The 19,265-nt window shown below is 54.2% G+C and overlaps 2 protein-coding genes across 15 annotated transcripts in view; one reads left to right on the top strand and one right to left on the bottom strand.

Moving 5' to 3' along the window:
• The first annotated feature begins 6,590 nt into the window (after positions 1 to 6,590).
• On the top strand, positions 6,591 to 11,850 carry SFRP5 (secreted frizzled related protein 5). Its single transcript, XM_004049914.5, has 3 exons — positions 6,591 to 7,286; positions 8,858 to 8,935; positions 10,742 to 11,850. Exons 1-3 carry the CDS (start codon positions 6,758 to 6,760, stop codon positions 11,086 to 11,088), a joined length of 954 nt encoding a protein of 317 aa, XP_004049962.3. The 5' UTR covers positions 6,591 to 6,757; the 3' UTR covers positions 11,089 to 11,850.
• A 5,885-nt stretch (positions 11,851 to 17,735) lies between these two features.
• The window catches only part of ZFYVE27 (zinc finger FYVE-type containing 27), a 23,834-nt gene continuing 22,304 nt past the window's right edge, over positions 17,736 to 19,265 (bottom strand). For all 14 annotated transcript variants that reach the window (XM_019035101.4, XM_004049910.5, XM_055352649.2 and 11 more), the window contains one exon: positions 17,736 to 19,265. This exon is cut by the window's right edge. The gene's annotated coding sequence lies outside the window, so the exon portion shown is untranslated.

The following is a 19,265-nucleotide window of genomic DNA, read 5'->3' as shown; positions in this document are numbered from 1 at the left end:
CCAGAGCACAGGCTGCTCAGCAGGGAGGCCCTGCACAGCTGGGGGCCTCTGGGACAGACTTTGCAACCGACAAAAGCTAAAATGCAGGAAAGTAAAACATCTGGAGGTATGGTAGGAAGAGCTCTAGACTGCGGGCTCAGGAAGGCCAATTTTTAGTTTCCTTTTGTAGAAAATGGTGGGGGACCAGGAGGGTGATGCTTGGGGACAGTAGGTGCCTGCCAGCACTGATAGTTTCATTAATTAGACCACTCACCCCAGTTTTTTAATGGGCACTTAATGGCAGCTATTATGAAGACACCACCCTAGCAGAGGAGCACTGGGATTGTAAAAGGCAGACAACTGGCCGGGCGCGGTGGCTCACACCTGTAATCCCAGCACTTCGGGAGGCCGAGGTGGGCGGATCATGAGGTCAAGAGATCAAGACCATCCTGGCCAACATGGTGAAACCCCATCTCTACTAAAAATACAAAAATTAGTTGGGCGTGGTGGCACGCACCTGTAGTCCCAGCTACTCAGGAGGCTGAGGCAGGAGGATCGCTTGAACCCAGGAGGCAGAGGTTGCGGTGAGCCGAGATCGAGCCACTGCACTCCAGTCTGGTAACACAGCGAAACTCCATCTCAAAAAGGAAAAAAAAAAAAAAAGGCAGACAATTCCAGGAGTCTGAAATAATGACAAGACCCTGTCTTACCACTTCAGTCATCCCAGCCCTCCTGGGGGCCCAGGCAAGCCTGTCCTGGCAAGGCCTCCTCATAGCCCAGGACAGGGGAGGCAACAACGACCCTGGGGGCCTCCTTCCATTCCTCAGCCCCACCTCCATCATCATCCCAAGCCCCTTCCATTATCTCATTGGATCCTCAAGATAAACCCACAGAGAATGCAGGGCAATGTGGTCCCCCCCACCACACAGATGAGGCAACTGAGACTCAGGGTCTCAGTAAATTAAAAGGTAATTAAATTACTTTTGCTAGTAAATTAAAAAGGTGTAACTCAAGATCTTTTGAATCCCAGCTTGGTGCACTCCCCACTGCCCCACACTGCCTCTCCTGGGGGCCTTGTCAGGAGGCATAAACAGGGCAGATCTCCTGGCTGGCGGATCTGCTGCAGCACTGACCACAGAGCTACTACACAGGGCACTCTGCAGGGTGCTGCTGTCACTCATTATCTCAGGAAGCCTTCAGCAACCAGCACTACCAGTACATAGATGATATTAACTCTATTTTATAGATAAAGAAACTGAGGTTCAAGGTCCAACATACACAGGCCCAAGGACACACCACTAGGAAGTGCTCAGAATTCAGCACAGGTCAGCCTGACTCCAAAGCCTAGACTGTGCCTGCCGCACCACATATGCTGCCTTCCCGTGCCTGTGTACTCCACACCAACAAGGACCAAGTCTCTTTCACATCCATACCTGGCCCATAGCAGGTTCTATTTAAGTGTTGGTTCATGAAATCATTATTCTTAAGGCCTAAGGCATTAAAAGAAACAAAAAAGGATATTTCATACAGATAGAAGTTACAATTCAACCAGAAGCTATAATAATCATGAAGCTTTTATACACCTGACAACATAGCATTAAGGTATATAAAGCAAAAATTGATTTTAAAAAAAGGAAAAATTGCCAAACCCATATGCACAGTAGATTTCATATACCTCTATCAGAAATGCACAGATTAAGTAGCCCAGCAGTTCTCAAACATTTTGGTCTCAGAACCTCCTTGCACTCTTAAAAATTGAGACCCCAGGCTGGGCACGGTGGCTCACACCTGTAATCCCAGCAGTTTGGGAGGCTGAGGCGGGTGGATCACCTGAAGTCAGGAGTTTGAGACCAGCCTGGCCAACCAACATGGTGAAACCCCGTCTCTACTAAAAATACAAAAATTAGCCGGACATGGTGGCACGCACCTGTAATCCCAGCTACTCGGGAGGCTGAAGTGGGAGAATCGCTTGAACCCAGGAGGCAGAGGTTGCAGTGAGCTGAGACTGCGCCACTACACTCCAGCCTGGGTGACAGAGCGAGACTCCTTCTCAAAAAAAAAAAAAAATTGAGAATCCCAAAGAGATTTTGTTTACGTGGGTTTATACCTATCATTATTCACCATATTTGGAATTAATAATGAGGAAAAAGTTAAATGCATTAATGCATTTAAAATAATAAATGTTTATATGTTAATATAAATTTTTATGAAAAATAATTGTATTTTTCAAAACAAAAAATAATTTTAGTGAGAAGAGTGACATTGTTTTACATTTTTGCAAATCTCTTTAATGTCTGGCTTAACAGAAGCCAGCAGATTCTCATATATGCTTCCGCATTCAGTCTGTTGCCATATGTTATTTTGGTTGAAGTATATGAAGAAAATTTGGCCTCACACATAAATGTAGTTGGAAAAGGGAGGAGTATTTTGATGGCCTTTTCAGTTAATTGTGAGTATGCTTCTTTGATACTACCCCAAAGACTGATATGTGTAGTTTCTTTCTTTTTTTTTTTTTTTTTCTTGAGACAGGGTGTCACTCTGTCACCCAGGCTGGAGTGCAGTGGCGTGATCTTGGCTCACTGCAACCTCCACTGCCTCCCCTCAACAAACCCCACTCCCCAACCCCCACTCAAGTGTCGATCCTCCCACCTCAGCCTCCTGAATAGCTGGGACCACAGGCACACACCACCATGCCTGGATTTTTTTTTTTGTATTTTTAGTAGAAACAGAGTCTCACCATGTTGCCCAGGCTGGTCTCAAAACTCCTGGGCTCAAGCAACCCACCCACCTCGGTCTCCCAAAGTGCTGGGAATACAGGCATGAGCCACCATGCCTGGCCTGACATGTGTAGTTTCTTAAATGTAATGCAGAATCTGAAACCATATCAATAAGCTTCTCTTACCCAATTACCTTAAAATCCATTGGACTATCTTGTACCTTGAATGGGCATTTGAATTATGTACAGTTTTGACCCTGTATTCCCCTCCGGAAAGAGTCTCGGGGTCCCCCTGGGGAACACTGACCACACTTTGAGAACCATTGAAATAGACAATAAAAGAGTGAAAAAATGTAGAATTTGATAACATAATTAGCAAGTTTGATCTAAAAGGTATTTATATAGACCTTTGCTCACAACAAACTACGAATACACATTTTTTTGAACAAATGGTCCCCTTTATCAGCTGGGGGAAAGGTCTGGACAGGCTGTGGATGCTCCAAGATGGACAGATGCCCGGCACAGTGCCCAGGTGTTCCATCTGCTGCTTAGGCCCTGGTTCGGCCTCAGCAAGAAGGGGCACTACATCAGACAGCAGCCTTCTCCTGCCCAGGCTGCAGAACCAGGTCAAATGGCCACAGAGAGAGAGCTCCCCTGACAACAGCCCCATGGTACAGCCCTCACCTCGGCTTGGTTCCTGTCAAGTTTCCCTCCTTGCATTCACCCTGTCCCGTGTCAGGGGCCCCCGGGGGTCCCCACGACAGAGCTGCCAGGTAAAGAGTGTCCATGCTCCTCTTCCAGGAGGCTTTCAGCCAGTCCCCTCTGCCCGTTACAGCCCTCGGAGCTGTCAGGTATGGACTCACAGCTCTCTGGTCATGCGCAGTTCTTACATAACCACCAGTAGAAACAAAGCCCTGCTCTGTCCAGGCCAGGCACTGGGACGCCAAGAACAGCACAGCCGACCAGCTGCCCAAGGAGGCAGCACTTTGCACAACCACCTGGGAGGCTCTAACACCCCGTCAGTGCCCAAGGCCACACCTTCCCTGGAGGGCAGGAGCCTGCCAAGCCTGGAGGGGTGGGAGAGTCAGGGTGCAGGGGCAGAACTGCTGTTCAGAGCCCCAAACCAGAGCCAGAACCAAGGCATCCAAGGGCTTTCAGAACACACACCACTTTCTTTCTTTTTTTTTTTTTTTTTTTTTTGAGACGGAGTCTTGCTCTGTCTCCCAGGCTGGAGTGCAGTGGCATGATCTCAGCTCACTGCAACCTCCTCCTCCTGGGTTCAAGCGATTTTCCTGCCTCAGCCTCCTGAGTAGCTGGGATTACAGGCACGCACCACCATGCCCGGCTAAGTTTTGTATTTTTAGTACAGACAGGATTTCACCATGTTGGCCAGGCTGGTCTCAAACTCCTGACCTCAGGTGATCTGCCCACCTCGGCCTCCCAAAGTGCTGGGATTACAGGCATGAGCCACCATGCCCAGCCACCACTTTCTTTTTTTAAGAGACAGGGTCTTGCTCTGTTGCCCAGGCTGGAGTGCAGTGGTGCAATCACAGCTCACTGTAACCTCGAACTCCCGAACTCAAGCAGTTCTCCCACCTCAGCCTCCAGAGTAGCTGGGATTGCAGGCGCATGCCACCATACCCAGTTAACTTTTCTAATTTTTGTAGAGATGGAGTCTTGCTGTGTTGCCCAGGCTGGTCTTAAACTCCAGGGCTCAAGCGATCCTCTCACCTCAGCCTCCCAAAGTACTGGGATTTACGGGTGAGAACAACTGCACCCAGCCCACACAGCACATTTTTACCCCAAAGTCACACGTCCCTTGGGGATCTAACATTCCTAGGTGTTCATTCTGTGTGTTGGCACTGTGCAGGGGGCTTTCTTTCCATTCACCTTATTTGCTTCTCACAGTAACTGCTGAAGAAATTCCATTTTACAAAGAAGGAAATGAGGTTAAGTACTTGCCCAAGGTCATACAGCTAATATGTGGCCAGGATCTGAACCTAGCTCCATCGTCTGCAGAGCCCAGGCTCTCGCACCATTGCTACACTGCACTGCCTGGCCCTGCAGAGACCAGTCCTTCACCTTCTGAGTGGCCATCTGCATAACCTCTTCATGCTGGGGGCTGGGAGAGGGAGAGGGGAAAAGAAGGCCAAAGTTTACTCCACCTGGACCCCACTAGGTCATCCTGGACATCAAACACAGCTTGTCCCACCCTTGGGGCTCAATGAGATGAGGCTTCTCCTGCCTCCTCTGCCTGCCTTCTATCTTTTTCTTACAACTAGATCAGAAGGAACAGAACCATGTCTTTTGCACCTCTGTGTCCCCATGCATACCCTACCCCATGCCTTGCAGATAGTAGGTACTCTATGCATTTTCCATGAATATTAAGGGGTGGCCCCTCACCCCTCTCCACTACCACTGCAAGGACAGACCCAGAGGAAGACAGGAGCCCTGGAAACATCCATTAGTGGGACTAAGGGGAGGAGCAGAGGGGGAAAGTGCCCAGTACTCCTGCCTTCCAGCAGAGCCAGCCCCCAGCTCCCCATGCCCTCCTAGGAGACACCTCCCCAAGGTACCCTCCCCCACCAAAGACTGGGAGGTCAGGTGTCAGGCTAGGCTCTCAGGAAGGAATTCCCCTCCCTTCAAGCCTCCAGTCCAAATTCCTCTCAAGGGAGAGCCAATGAAAGGCAGGACTCAGACAGGAGAGAAAGACACCAAGCATGGGGCTCCTGAAGGTCCCCTCCCCTCTGATGCTTGCCTGGGTGCCCTGCTCAGACACACCATCAATTCCCCCTCCTCCCACTGTGTTCCCTACCATGGGTTGGAAGTTATCTTACCACAGGGTGGTTAAGCCCTGGCCTTTGTAGCCCAACATCTGGATTCAAATCCTAGCTCCTTCACATATGAGCTGTGTGGCCAAGGGCCAGTTACTCCACTTCTCTGAACTCCCTATCCCCTTGGTCATTAGGCCTACAGACTCAGAATCCAGGCCTCCTGGTTGTTTCTGGGCTCTGACTCTCGAAAAAGACTATCTGGGTTCAAATCCCAGCTCTAATCTGTGCTTAACCTCTCTGCCGCAGGATCTTTATCTGTAAGGTGGGGACAATAATAGTACCTACCCACCATCTAGCCTTATTGTGAGAATTAGCTGAGGGAGTTTATGCAATGTGCTCAGATCAGACTTGGCACACAATTAGCACCAAGTATTGGCTATCATTAGCAATAGCTGATAAGCTTGGAACGTACCTTGCACCGCACCTTGCACCGCACCTTGCACCTTGCACCGTCCCTGGCAGGTAGTAAGAGCTCACTAAATAGAAGCTATGATTACCTTCACCCCCACTAGACTATCCTGGCCCTGGAGGTGGGTTCTGGGTCATATCCATCTTTGATTCCCCAGCAGCCAGCATGGGGCCTGGCACCAAGCTCAATGAAGACCTGCCAGGAGGACCAGAAGATCCAGCGTGTGGGGTGGCACGAGCCTCCCACCAGGGAGAAGAGGAACCGAGGTGTCGGGGAAGAGAAAACAGAGCAGAGGGAGAAAGGCCAAGGCAAAGAGATAAGCAAGTGAAGTGAGTGAGAAAAGGAACAGGAGAGGCTGTGGCGGAGAGAGATAAGGAGGAAGGATGGAGAAGGCGAGGGTCGAGGAAAATGCCCAGGGAGGCAGGGAGCCCCGGGGAGAAACGCTGGGCGAGGCCAGGGCCGCGGCAGGGGAGCCGAGCCGGGAGAGGGGCGCAAGACCTGGCGCTGGGCGGGACGCTCGGGCAGGGTGCGGGAGGGGCTGAGGGCCGCCCCCACTGCCTCCCCGCCTTGGAGCTGGGGCCAGGCGGCCGGAGATTGGCTGGGGCGCACGGCGAGGCCCGGGCTGGAGCCCCGAGGTGGGAGGCGCCAGGATCAGTCGGGGCGCCCGCAGCGCAGGCTGCCACCCACCTGGGCGACCTCCGCGGCGGCGGCGGCGGCGGCTGGGTAGAGTCAGGGCCGGGGGCACACGCCGGAACACCTGGGCCGCCGGGCACGGAGCGTCGGGGGGCTGCGCGGCGCGCGCCTGGAGAGGGCGCAGCCATGCAGGCGGCGGCGGCGGCGGGGGGCGTGCGGACGGCCGCGCTGGCGCTGCTGCTGGGGGCGCTGCACTGGGCGCCGGCGCGCTGCGAGGAGTACGACTACTATGGCTGGCAGGCCGAGCCGCTGCACGGCCGCTCCTACTCCAAGCCGCCGCAGTGCCTTGACATCCCTGCCGACCTGCCGCTCTGCCACACGGTGGGCTACAAGCGCATGCGGCTGCCCAACCTGCTGGAGCACGAGAGCCTGGCCGAAGTGAAGCAGCAGGCGAGCAGCTGGCTGCCGCTGTTGGCCAAGCGCTGCCACTCGGATACGCAGGTCTTCCTGTGCTCGCTCTTTGCGCCCGTCTGTCTCGACCGGCCCATCTACCCGTGCCGCTCGCTGTGCGAGGCCGTGCGCGCCGGCTGTGCGCCGCTCATGGAGGCCTACGGCTTCCCCTGGCCTGAGATGCTGCACTGCCACAAGTTCCCCCTGGACAACGACCTCTGCATCGCCGTGCAGTTCGGGCACCTGCCCGCCACCGCGCCTCCAGGTAGCGCCGCCGCCGCCGTCCCCGCGCGCTCCGACAGCCCTGCAGCTCCCCTAGCACAGCTCTGCGAACCCCCCAAGAGGTGCAGCTCCCCACCTCCGCGCGCGCGCGCGCGCGCACACACACACACGCTGTCCTAGCTCAGCCCAGCGCCCCCGGAATTATCCCCCGCAGCCTTCCCGCCTTCCCACCTCCCCAGGGAGTGGCAGCGTAGTGCCTCCCGGCGGCTCCAGACCTTCCCTCTGGCTCTCGTTCCCTGGAAACCCCTGGCACCCCTCTCAGTACCCACCCAACCAAGCTGCTGAGAATCCCCCAATGCCGTCCCCCCAATCCTGGGACGTCCTGATAAATGCCTTATGACCCCTCTCAGCCCAAGAATGCCTGGGGTCGTTAAACAATGCTTTTCACCTGGATCCCGAGGCACCAAAGCAAGCATCAACCCCACCCCGTGTTGGGACCTTGGGAAGAGAGGAAAGGTGAGGGAAGGGATGTGGAGAAAGACTGGGGACTAAGAATGTTCCTGGACTATGATCTGCGTCCCCGTTTTATGTACCTGGAACCCTAAGATCTCCACCCTCTTCCCCAGTTCCCCTGGCTGGGAGTCATTCGGGTAAGGCTCAGTGCGGAAGGAAGAGCAGATTAGGCTCTGCCCCTAAAGAGAAGCCCTTAGGCAAGTTGCTTGACTTCACTGAGCCTCAGTTTCCCCATCCATAAAATAGGAAGCCATCCCAGGCTCATGAAACTTATGAGGTCCTAAGTCCCTCCTCCCACCCACACCCTCAGTCCCCTGAACCCTAATTTCTCCCTGGTCTCAGCCTCCCCTTTTCTGTGCTGGTCCACATAGCTCTTCCAGGCTGGCTCCATGCCCTCTCCCCCTTCCTCCCCGTCTGCTGTCAGACTTGAGTAACCGCTCTGGGCCTCGGTTCCCTTTTCTCCAAAATAGGAGTAAGGGCTGGGTGCAGTGGTTCACACCTGTAATCCCAGCACTTTGGGAGGCCAAGGTGGGTGAATCACTTGAGGTCAGGAGTTCTAGACCAGCCTGGCCAACATGGTGAAACCTCGTCTCTACTGAAAATACAAAAATTAGCCGGGCGTGGTGGCACACACCTGTAATCTCAGCTACTCGGGAGGCTGAGACAGAAGAATCGCTTAAACCTGGGAGGCGGAGGTTGCAGTAAGCTGAGATTAGAGAGCCACTGCACTCCAGCCTGGGTGACAGAGCGAGACTACATCTCAAAAATAAAATAGGAATAAGAATCCCTACTTCATAGGCTGAGGATGAGAGGAGATAAAATTTAAAAGACAATGCACATCATGGCTGCAGCCGCCAGGGTCATGGGGCAGTCACTGTGCCCACCTGGCAGTTTTGTCACTGCACAGCCTGTCTGGTGATTGTCAATCACTCTGTGAGCAGGTAGTGATATGATTGCCATCATCCCATCTCCTGATAAGGAAGTAGAGGCTTGGCAAGGGGAAGTGGCTGGTCAGTGAGGAAGCCTGCAGCCCAAGTGGCTCTTGGAACTCCAATCCCCTCACCAACTGTCCCCCAACCCCACCCCACTTTCTCTCTTCAGTGACCAAGATCTGCGCCCAGTGTGAGATGGAGCACAGTGCTGACGGCCTCATGGAGCAGATGTGCTCCAGTGACTTTGGTGAGTGTGGGGCCCACGCTGCCACTGCCCCGACATCACCCCCAGCCTCTCTTTCTTGACGTACACAGGAACATACATGCCCACATCCATCACAGTGAATCCCAACAGTTTTTGCATCATGGCTCCCGTTTAGAAGCCAATTATAACCATAAACCCTTTCCCAAGAGAGATGCACCTCTTTCTGCATCATCTCAGGACCATCACAAGTCCCCTAAGGCCATGGGCCTTGGGCCTCAGAAACCACCCCGGCCAGGGCTCCCACAGCTCTCCCTTGGTGTTGTTTTCAGAGGGCCCTCCATGACTGGGTCATCTCTGTGGATAGTGCAGGCTTAGCCCAGAGATGGATGGAGCCAGGTGGGGAGTGATGGCTCTAGGATGGAAGTGGAGCACCCTTGTCCATGGGTACCTCCACCTGGGACTCAGCACACCTCCTGCCAGCGGAGCTGTGGTCACCTGTCCCCACAGCTTCATCCCAGAGCCTTCCCATTTTCTGGGACAATCCAGCCAAGTCCGGTCAGGACCTGGCTCACACATGGGCCACGCAGTCCAGTGTGCGATCTTTGCCAAGTCAGTTCCCTGTTTTGTGTCTTAGCCTCCCTGTCTATAAAAAAGAAAAAAGGAGATGATAATGAAGTCCTTTCTTCAGAGGAGTCTTTTATGTTGGTAGCCTGTTTGGAAAGAGAATACTGCTATTGCAAGGGGTGTATGTGTGTGTCAGAGAGAGAAAGAGAGGGGGAAGGGGACATAAAGAGAAGGAACAAGATTTTATGACAATTTCCTGCCAAGAGTGGGCAGTTATTCTCTGACTTCTCCCTGGCCCCACAGAGATGGGGGCCCAGAAGCCTGAAGAAGGGAGAGACCATCCCGAGGGACTCCCCACCCCACCCTGAGGCCCAGGACTCCTTAGGCTCTCTACGTCCACTGTAGGGTGACCTGCACCATGGCTCTCTGGCCACAGACCCTGCCTTCATCCTAGCCCCCCAAAGGAAAGGAGTTAGGGTCTCAGTGCCTCCAGCCACACCCCCTGCCCCACTCCTAAACATAGCACAAACACACTCCCACCCACCATACAATCTCTCTCTCACACACATACACATTACTGTACAGTGGTGTGTTCACACCAGCAACAGCTGAACTGTGTGTATCTATTCCCAGCTCCACACCCAGTCATGCGGTCAGTTATGGTGGGAGTATTTACCCCATGGATGTCAATGAATGCAAAGCAGGGCTCCCTGTCCACAGAGCCGGCTGTTAAGTATTTGCCAGCCCACCACTGTTCCAACCACACTCACTGTGTGTGCATGCACACACATATACACACCCCATATATACTCCATACCATACACTCACACACAGCCAGAAATCCCAATGGGAATCATCCCCAGCGATCAGGAAGTCCAGCCTCCCTCCGTCACAAGGATCCCCTTCCAAGCAGTCGGCCCCAGTCCCATCCACTCCTTATCCCCTCCCTGGGGAGCCCCACATGCTGCTCCATCAAGAGCTCTCCACCCTGCCTTTGGTGTCTCAGAAGGGCTTGGACTCTCGATTCGCGCAGATCACAAGCTCTCTACCCCTCATTTCCCCTCTCCTGTACCTTGAGGATGAAACGTGATGCTGTCCATGAGAGTGCAGCATGATAAGTGCTTCATAAATATGAAAATGTGCCGTACGAGCTCCACCCTTCCAAGCCCCGCAGGGCATCAGGCTTCCCCAGCCCGAAGGTCCAGAACACACCAACTCTGTGCCCACCAGCATCCCACACAGATCTGACCATTCCCAACTTGCCCCTGTCCTTTCTTCCCACAGTGGTCAAAATGCGCATCAAGGAGATCAAGATAGAGAATGGGGACCGGAAGCTGATTGGAGCCCAGAAAAAGAAGAAACTGCTCAAGCCGGGCCCCCTGAAGCGCAAGGACACCAAGCGGCTGGTGCTGCACATGAAGAACGGCGCGGGCTGCCCCTGCCCACAGCTGGACAGCCTGGCGGGCAGCTTCCTGGTCATGGGCCGCAAAGTGGATGGACAGCTGCTGCTCATGGCCATCTACCGCTGGGACAAGAAGAATAAGGAGATGAAGTTTGCGGTCAAATTCATGTTCTCCTACCCCTGCTCCCTCTACTACCCTTTCTTCTACGGGGCGGCAGAGCCCCACTGAAGGGCACTCCTCCCTGCCCTGCCAGCTGTGCCTTGCTTGCCCTCTGGCCCCGCCCCAACTTCCAGGCTGACCCGGCCCTACTGGAGGGTGTTTTCACGAATGTTGTTACTGGCACAGGGCCTAAGGGATGGGCACGGAGCCCAGGCTGTCCTTTTTGACCCAGGGGTCCTGGGGTCCCTGGGATGTTGGGCTTCCTCTCTCAGGAGCAGGGCTTCTTCATCTGGGAGAAGACCTCAGGGTCTCAGAAAGTAGGCAGGGGAGGAGAGGGTGAGGGAAAGGTGGAGGGGCTCAGGGCACCCTGAGGCGGAGGTTTCAGAGTAGACGGTGGTGTCAGCTCCAGCTCCCCTCTGTCGGTGGTGGGGCCTCACATTGAAGAGGGAAGTCTCAATATTAGGCTAAGCTAGTTGGGGGAGTTCTCCCCACCGCCCCTGTGTGCGTCATCCTAGCCCCCCTTAGGAAAGGAGTTAGGGTCTCAGTGCCTCCAGCCACACCCTCTGCCTTCCCCAGCTTGCCCACTTCCCTGCCCCAAGGCCCAGAGCTCCCCCAGACTGGAGAGCAAGCCCAGCCCAGCCTCGGCATAGACCCCCTTCCGGTCCGCCCGCGGCTCGCTTCCCGGGGTTTATTCCTCAGCCTCTGCTTCTCCCTTTTATCCCGATAAGTTATTGCTACTGCTGTGAGGCCATAGGTACTAGACAACCAATACATGCAGGGTGGGGTTTTCTAATTTTTTTAACTTTTTAATTAAATCAAAGAAAACAATAATTGGTTTGGACCAGGTGGTTTCTTTGTCAGCTGGTTCCCAAGAGGTAGGGGGAGAGGGAGGTTTAGAATGGAGCTTCAGAAAGAAGCCCTTATCTTAACCCATGGCCTGGCCACATAGACCTCCTTGGAATGCCTAAGAAAAGCAAGGCCTGTGTTTTTGTAGTACATAGCAAGGGTCACCCTGTCATTCTGACCGCTAAGTGAGGGATGGAGATGGCCGTTCTTTTGTCCCTGAGGAGGAATGGAGGTGCCAAGTTCCCAGCTTTCTCCCACAGTCAGAAGACTCCCATGGTCCTGCAGCAGTTCCCCGAGGAGGTCAGGGCCTGATCAGAGGAGTCCAAGAAGGTGGGGCCACAGGGAACTATCGTGAAAAGCCTGAGGCCGAAGACGTGTCACTCCTCCCCTTCGGCTTTCACACACCGCGGGCACTGCTCCTTACCTGTCCCTGGTCCAGCAGCATGAGCATCACCTGGGAGCTGGTTAAAAAGACAGCATCTGGCCGGGGGTGCGGTCACTCATGCCCATAATTCCAGCAGCTTGGGAGGCTGAAGCGGGAGGATCCCTTAAGCCCAGGAGTTTAAGACCAGCCTGGGCAACATAGTGAGACCCTAACTCAACAACAACAACAAAGAAATGCAGACCTGCTGTATCTGAATCTGCATTTGAACACATAAACATTAGAATCATCTAGGGAGCTTTTATAGAATCCTGCACCCTACTCTAATGCAATTAAATCAGAATCTCTATAGGGTGTTCAGGAGTTGGTGTTTTTAGATGCTCCCTGGGGTGATGTGTAGCCAGGATTGAGAACTACTATCTAGACAAGGTGACAACTGAGACAGGGAGAGGGCAAGGGGCTGAGGGGGTGCCCCAGTGGGCTCAGAGCAGATGGAGGCTGCTGCCTTGAGGTGGATGGGCAGGGAGGGGAGACAGCTTGGGAGGCGAGAAGCCACCCCCACTCTAATGGGCAGACTATGGACAGGGCAGTGCCAGGAAGGAGCTCCCTGGGGGGGTCTGTCAGCAGATGCCAGATGTACCTAGAGCAGAGGGCTAGGGGCACCCCCTGAGGGGCTCTCCCCACTGGTGGGGGTAAAGCTGGGATGCTGTCCAGTCAAGGCCTGGTGTTCCTCCAAGACAAAGGAGCCTCGTTCTCTGGAGCTGAGGAAAGCCTTGGCTTCCGCTCCCAGAGGCGAACGTCACCTCAGGGAAATGACTCCAGAGGGGCCAGGGGCTGAGTTCTGCTGTGGGCCATGAGCGCACATTCGCCTGAGGTCTGGCTAGCAGGTGGTCTGACAGCACGCCCATAAATCACCCCGGGCAGGCAGGTGGCCTCGCCGCAGGTCAGCAGCCGCACAGGCCGCCTTGTTCCTCCCTCACCCACCCGCGCCCAAACCCTGCCCAGCGCACCTGGCTCCCTGAATCTGCGCCTTGTCTCCCAGCCTCCTACCCTGACCAAATGTTTACGGACACTTCTGTGGTCAACCAGGACCAGGGATGATTTTCCATGGCACTCACAGGACTGGGTCTGCCCTGGCTGAAGTACTACACTGACTTCTGCCAGATGCTGGCAGCCGTGGGGCAGCAGGGCGAGGGGAGGACTCCCTTAGCCCATCCCGTGAAGCCCAGGAAGGCACTCCTCTACCCCCCACAAGGGGTCAGGGCCCAGCTTGAAACATCTGCTGTCCCCCAACATCTGCTGTCAGACTCGCCAAGAATCTCTTTTCTGGGACCAAGAAGAATCTTCCCAAAGACCAGGGAGGTCCTTCCAGTCTCGAGCCCCACCCTTCGTTCCCTTCAGTCACACAAGACTCCCTCCCGCTGGCTGGAGACCCAGCAGCTGTGCTGCCCCAAGAGCACCTGGGTGCAGTGAACGATGCGGCCCCCAACCACACGTAACAGAAACCCCAAGAACCGAAACCCCAGCTTCTCCACACAAGAGGGGTGGAGGTGGACAGGTGGGAGGTCTACATCCAACTGCCTTCCTGCTCTGCCATGGGGTGACGTTTGCTCTCGTGGTTATAGACAATGCCTCCTTCCAACTTCTCCACCACATTCCAGACAGCAAGGCGGGGAAGGGCGAGGAGCACAGCTTGTCAGCTGCCTCTGGCCCCTTTGATCAGGAAAACAGAAATTTCCCCAGCAATCCCATCTAGTAGATTTCCACTTCTAGCTCACTGGCCAAAACTAAGTCACATGGCCACCCCTAGGTGCAAGACAGCAAAGGAAGTCAAGCTTTTTCAGCTGGGGACAAAATCAGAGTTCTAATAAAGAACAGGACAGACAGGGGAGGAGGCAGCTGAACACTCCGTGTTGGGGTGAGAAGAGGCAGATACAGTCCAGTCCTGGCTTCTAATCCTGTGTGCTTCTAATCCTTAGTGACTGCGTGACATCGGGAATAGTGCCCAGCTGTAAAATGGAGTAAAAATGTCTACTTCACAGGGTTGCTGAGGGTTAAGTGGGAAAATGCATCAAAAGTACAACGCACAGCATGTAGATGTCCATTAAATGGTAATGACTATTTTTATTAACCAAAAGCCATGACCTAGCAGTGCCTGTCCATAGTAGGTGCTCAGTAAAATTCCTAATTGATTGATTAATCAACTAAGAAACAATATCGGCAGGAAGGCAGGGAAAAGACAAGAGTATCTTATCTAAAAGCCAGAAGGCTACTTTCAGAATAGAGCTAGAACCTACATTTGGGGTTTTGCTTCAGAAATACAGGTGGTGGTGTAAGCCAGTATCAAGCCAATATCAATAAATATCAAGGCCATGATGGGTGGCAGGCACTACTCAAAACTTTTGCATATGATCTTTTCTCTTTTTTCTTGTTTTTTTTTTTTTGTTTGTTTGTTTGTTTGTTTGTTTTTGCCTGGGCTAAACACAGTATTACAATCATGGCTCACTGCAGTCTCAACCTGCCAGGCTCAAGCAATCCCACTGCCTCAGCCTCCCAAGTAGCTGGGACCACAGGAGCATGCCACTATGCCCAGCTAATCTCTTATTTTTCGTAGAGTTGAAGTCTCATTATGTTGCCCAGGCTGCTCTCAAACTCCTGGACACAAGCAATCCTCCCTCCTTGGCCTCCCAAAGTGCTGGGATTACAGGCATGAGCCACTGTGCCTCACCCAGCTTTTGCATTCTAATTTAAGCCTCCCAACAGCCATTTGAGGTAGTGGCATTTCAGTGATGGTGGCTGAGGCTCAGAGAGGTTAAGGAACTTGTTGGAGCTCACACAGCTTGCACATGGCAGTGCTAGAATTTGACTTCATGCTCTTAACCACTATACTACTATTGGTAGGGGCAAAGCCAAGGCTCGGGGGTGCAGGCAGCCATGCTTCTGCCAGCCTGCCTCACAGGAAGATTTCTGGGAGCCCTGTTCCAATCCCACTCCCAGGGTCCTGACAGAGGCAGAGGAGCCAGTGGCTTTTCTCCTAATTCCCAAAGACAGCCCACCCCCAACCCCTTCTCCCCTCTCAGCCCTGCCAGCATCCAGCCTTAGGTCTCCACAAAGGAAGCTCACATCCCACAACTGTTTAGTCGCCTGTAATCCTGGCTGAAGTTCACTCCTGGGGAAATGTAACGTGGGGGGGTGGTTGCTGCTGGAATGTGTGTGGCTGGGACCCCATGTCCCAGCCCAGACAGCAGGCTCTGCTGGGGCTGTGAAGAACACAGGCGGTCAGGGGAATCCGGAATCCCCAGCCCCCAGCTGTGCCAGAGAATGGAATGTGCTGCTCTGGGGTGTTGAAACATACCCGACCAGGCCGGAGGTGGGGTTGCTGGGAGCTGGGGGAGCACCGGCCACAAGGCTGCCTCTGTTCTTGTGGCTCAGCCCATTTCGCTAGGGCTGGAGGTGGGAGGGAGGAGAGGAGAGAGGCCGTGCTTAGTGGGTAGGCCTTCTTGTTAGCTCAGTGGCTAGCTCCTGGAGCCAGTGGGGGCCAGGCAGACAGAGGGGGAGGGTGGCACCCAGGATTGCTCTGTTCCTCCAAAGGTTCTCTTATGAGGCCTCTGCAAGCTCATGTGGCATAATTCACATCCCGGCTCCACGACTTACTAGCTATGTGACCTTGGGCAGGTTCCCTAACCTCCCCACACCTCCTTTTACTCATCATTTAAACAGAGTTAACAACAGAACCTACTTTTGGAGATTGTCATGAGGTCTCGATGAGATGATGCACTCAGCATGGTGCCTGGCACAGGTGCTCCATCAATGTAGGTGTTATCCTGAGGGCCACCAGCTGTAAGACAGATGCTGGGCCAGGGCCTCTCTTAGGGGGTGCCTCAAAGGTTCCAGGGAGACAAGGGGATGAAGACAGAACTTCATATGGCTTCAGCCCCAAGGGCTGAAAATCCTGAAGATCCCAGAAACCACTGCCAGCTCAAGGTCGGCCATGGCTCACGGGAGGCTGCTCTACACAACCAACCACAAAAAGGATTGGCAGAGCCCTCAACCCCTGCCAGGCTGTGGGAGCTGGAGCCCCAGACCTGCCCCAGCAGGCACGAGGGCTGCAGCAGAGTCTGGTTCCCCATCCCCTCCTCAGGGGCCTGAGAACAAATTGGTTTTTTTTTTTCAAACATGGACAGTTTGTCTTCTAGGCCACCCACGTGCAGGTCCTCTCCATGCTGTGGATGCAGCCAGTTGTGAAGCACAATCCCTCCGTGACTTCGCTTCCCAGCGGTACCTGCAATTTAAAGTTATGTCCCCTGCCTACTCTCAGGGGCACCTCAAGGGGACAAGGCCCTCTAGCATCCCCTTCTCTGAGGCTGTTACCCAAGGATGGAAACTCATGCTTCTCCCATCTCTGTAATCCATGCCTGCAGGCACAGACTTCAAGTTACTGCTGTTATGGTCAAGATTTCACCAACATTTGGCATTTTCATCTTCCAAAAATAAAATGCATTGACTGCTTTTCCAAACTACACTTGTGCCTCTCTGATACTCTTCTCTGAAGAATAATCTAAAATTAGACTCTGGTTTAAAAAAAAATAAATCACTGTTCTAAGCCACCCAGGACAGAGCTGTTTGTCCTCTGAAGGTGGCCAGGATGACAGGAGCCAGCGTGTCCAGCATGCCAGGCACCAGGCGCCATGCCTCCAGTGGACTCTCTCATTTCTCTCACAGCACCCGCACAAGCTATGCATCACCATCAGGTGCACTTTCCAGAGGAGGAAAGCACAGTGAGCCTGGGGGCAGCACCCCTATGCCAATGGGCCCCAGCACCGCTCCAACAGATGGTAAAGGGGTCCAAGCATGGAGGTGGGCCACAGCAGGCGCCAGGCACCACCCTCTACTGCTGCAGGGACTCTGCTCCTACTTCAGGGGAACAATGCCTACCTCAGAGTTGCTGCGAGCAATAAATGAGATACTGCACACAAAGCCCTCACCAGTGCCCAGCACCCAGCCACCCACCACCCACCTGCCCCAGCTCAGGGCATGGCTTGCACTTCCCATCTCATGCCCAATCCTCTTTCCTGCTGCTCTCAGCCTCCCTGAAGGCTGACCCTTTCTGGCTTTCTCAGAGGGATTAGTTAAAATCTTTCCATTGTAAAGCCTGCATTGTTTGGGGTTTACCAAGTTCTAGTCCCAACCCCAACCCCCAGTGCTGGGCCCTCACAATTGGGTCACAAGACTGGGCCTCAAGTCAATCCGACAAGCATTTGCTGAGCCTCTCCTGCGTGCAAGGCACAGCTTTCCTCCTCTTGGCCCCCAGCTCATACCCAGACCAGGCTGCAGCCCCCACGCCCCTGCCACCATGGTGCCCCAAAGGCCCGCCCCTCAGCCTGGTCCTGCAGGAATTGCCCAGGCCTGGTAAAACTCCAGCAATGCCAGAGAGATCTGGTCTTCCAGCCTCAGGGAAAATGCCAACACAAAGACATGACAAAAACAAGAAGCTTGAGGCCTTTTTATTGACAATTCTCCACAGACACAGAGATCCTTTTAGTTCCTCTCCAGTGTAAAGAAAGCACGGGGTACTGAACTCTCCTCTCTTAAAAGGACACAGAGGCGATACGATACCAAAGCCTGCCTGGCTCCCCAGGGCTGTGGCACCTCCACTGGCCTGGGTAGGCCCCTGGCTGCACAGCCCCAGCTAAGCTGCTTGGCTCGGCAAGAAAGCGGGCCTAGGATGGGTCCCTTGCCTCCCCAGCCTGCCTCTCTGGACCCCTGCTCCTCGAGTGTAGAAACCTCTCAGCCCCCTCGTGGGTCCTGGGTCCCAGGCAGCCCACGACTCCAGGGAAGAGTCCTAGGTAGGAGACCCCCACCCCCAATTCCTCCTCATCCCATTACTTGTGCTACCTGTTCCCAGGAACCATGCAATAAATAAATAAATACTTTAGAAAGGCAGGGCAGCTCCAGGGAAGGCAAGGGATGCCTGAGCCAGCTCATGGCTAAGAGAGAGATACTGAGCCCGTAAGAGTCCAGTAGTGAACATGAAACTGTTGGAAAGAAATGGAGACCCCCAAGGGGCCTTATCCCATAACTGAGACTGTCCTCCAGGGAATAGCCCTGGAATCCAGGACCCAGCCCAGCGAGATCCTACACTACCCAGGCCCCCAGGGGTCAAGGGCTTCAGGACCTCTGCTCCACTCACCTGGCCTCCCACTCCATTGGACAAGAGGCAGGGAAAGGAAACTGGAGTGCTGGGCCAGTGGAGGACTGCCCTAGACTCTGGACAGAGGGTGCAGAAGTTGTGATCCAAGTGCCCTGCAGCTGCTCCAGCGGAGCTGGGGATACTGGGGCATTGTGTGGGCTGAGAGTCTGTGAATTGAGGTGTCTTCGAGGGGAGGCTGAGGTCTGTCCAGCTATTGGGGCTTCCCCAAGCTTTCCTCCACTTAACGCTGAAGGACTCAGCCAAACCCTCCTACACACATTCTCCTCTCAGGGAATCTGGGAACTTCAACCCTGTTTCTAGAAGCACCCATGGTCTTGTTAGGCCTGGCCATACCCTCTAATGGGGAAAAGATGAGATCCTGGTGCCTGGAGGGACATTCAATCAGCAGAGATGGGGTGTGGCACTCCCAAGCCCTTCTGCAGGCTCTCTGAGGCTGAGGGCCTGGCCCAGTATCCTGCAGGAGAAAAACCTCTTTTCCCAACCTCAGGTCTGGAATTCCCAGGCATAGCCACACTGACCCTGATCTTCGGACCCCAGTCAGGCCTGGCCTAGTTCGCTGCTGCCCTCTGGTGGCTACTGCCTGCCCAGCCCTAAGTCCACTCGCTCAGTCCCAAGCAGAGCAGGGCAAACATGCCAGGCCCTCCAGGGGCTCTTCTCCCTCAAGGGATTGAGAGCAGCCATTGCCAGCCACTCTCATGGGTGGAGAACAGCTCCAGAATCCAGCTGGAGAGAGTGAGGAAGGAAGGGGAAGCCTACCTAGCATTCAGGCCACATTTGCCCAGCACACACCACAGTGGGCCAGGGGTG

The sequence above is a fragment of the Gorilla gorilla genome, chromosome 8 (assembly GCF_029281585.2).
Source record: "Gorilla gorilla gorilla isolate KB3781 chromosome 8, NHGRI_mGorGor1-v2.1_pri, whole genome shotgun sequence".
Taxonomy (NCBI): Eukaryota; Metazoa; Chordata; class Mammalia; order Primates; family Hominidae; genus Gorilla; species Gorilla gorilla.
This window is presented reverse-complemented; position numbering and strand designations above follow the sequence as displayed.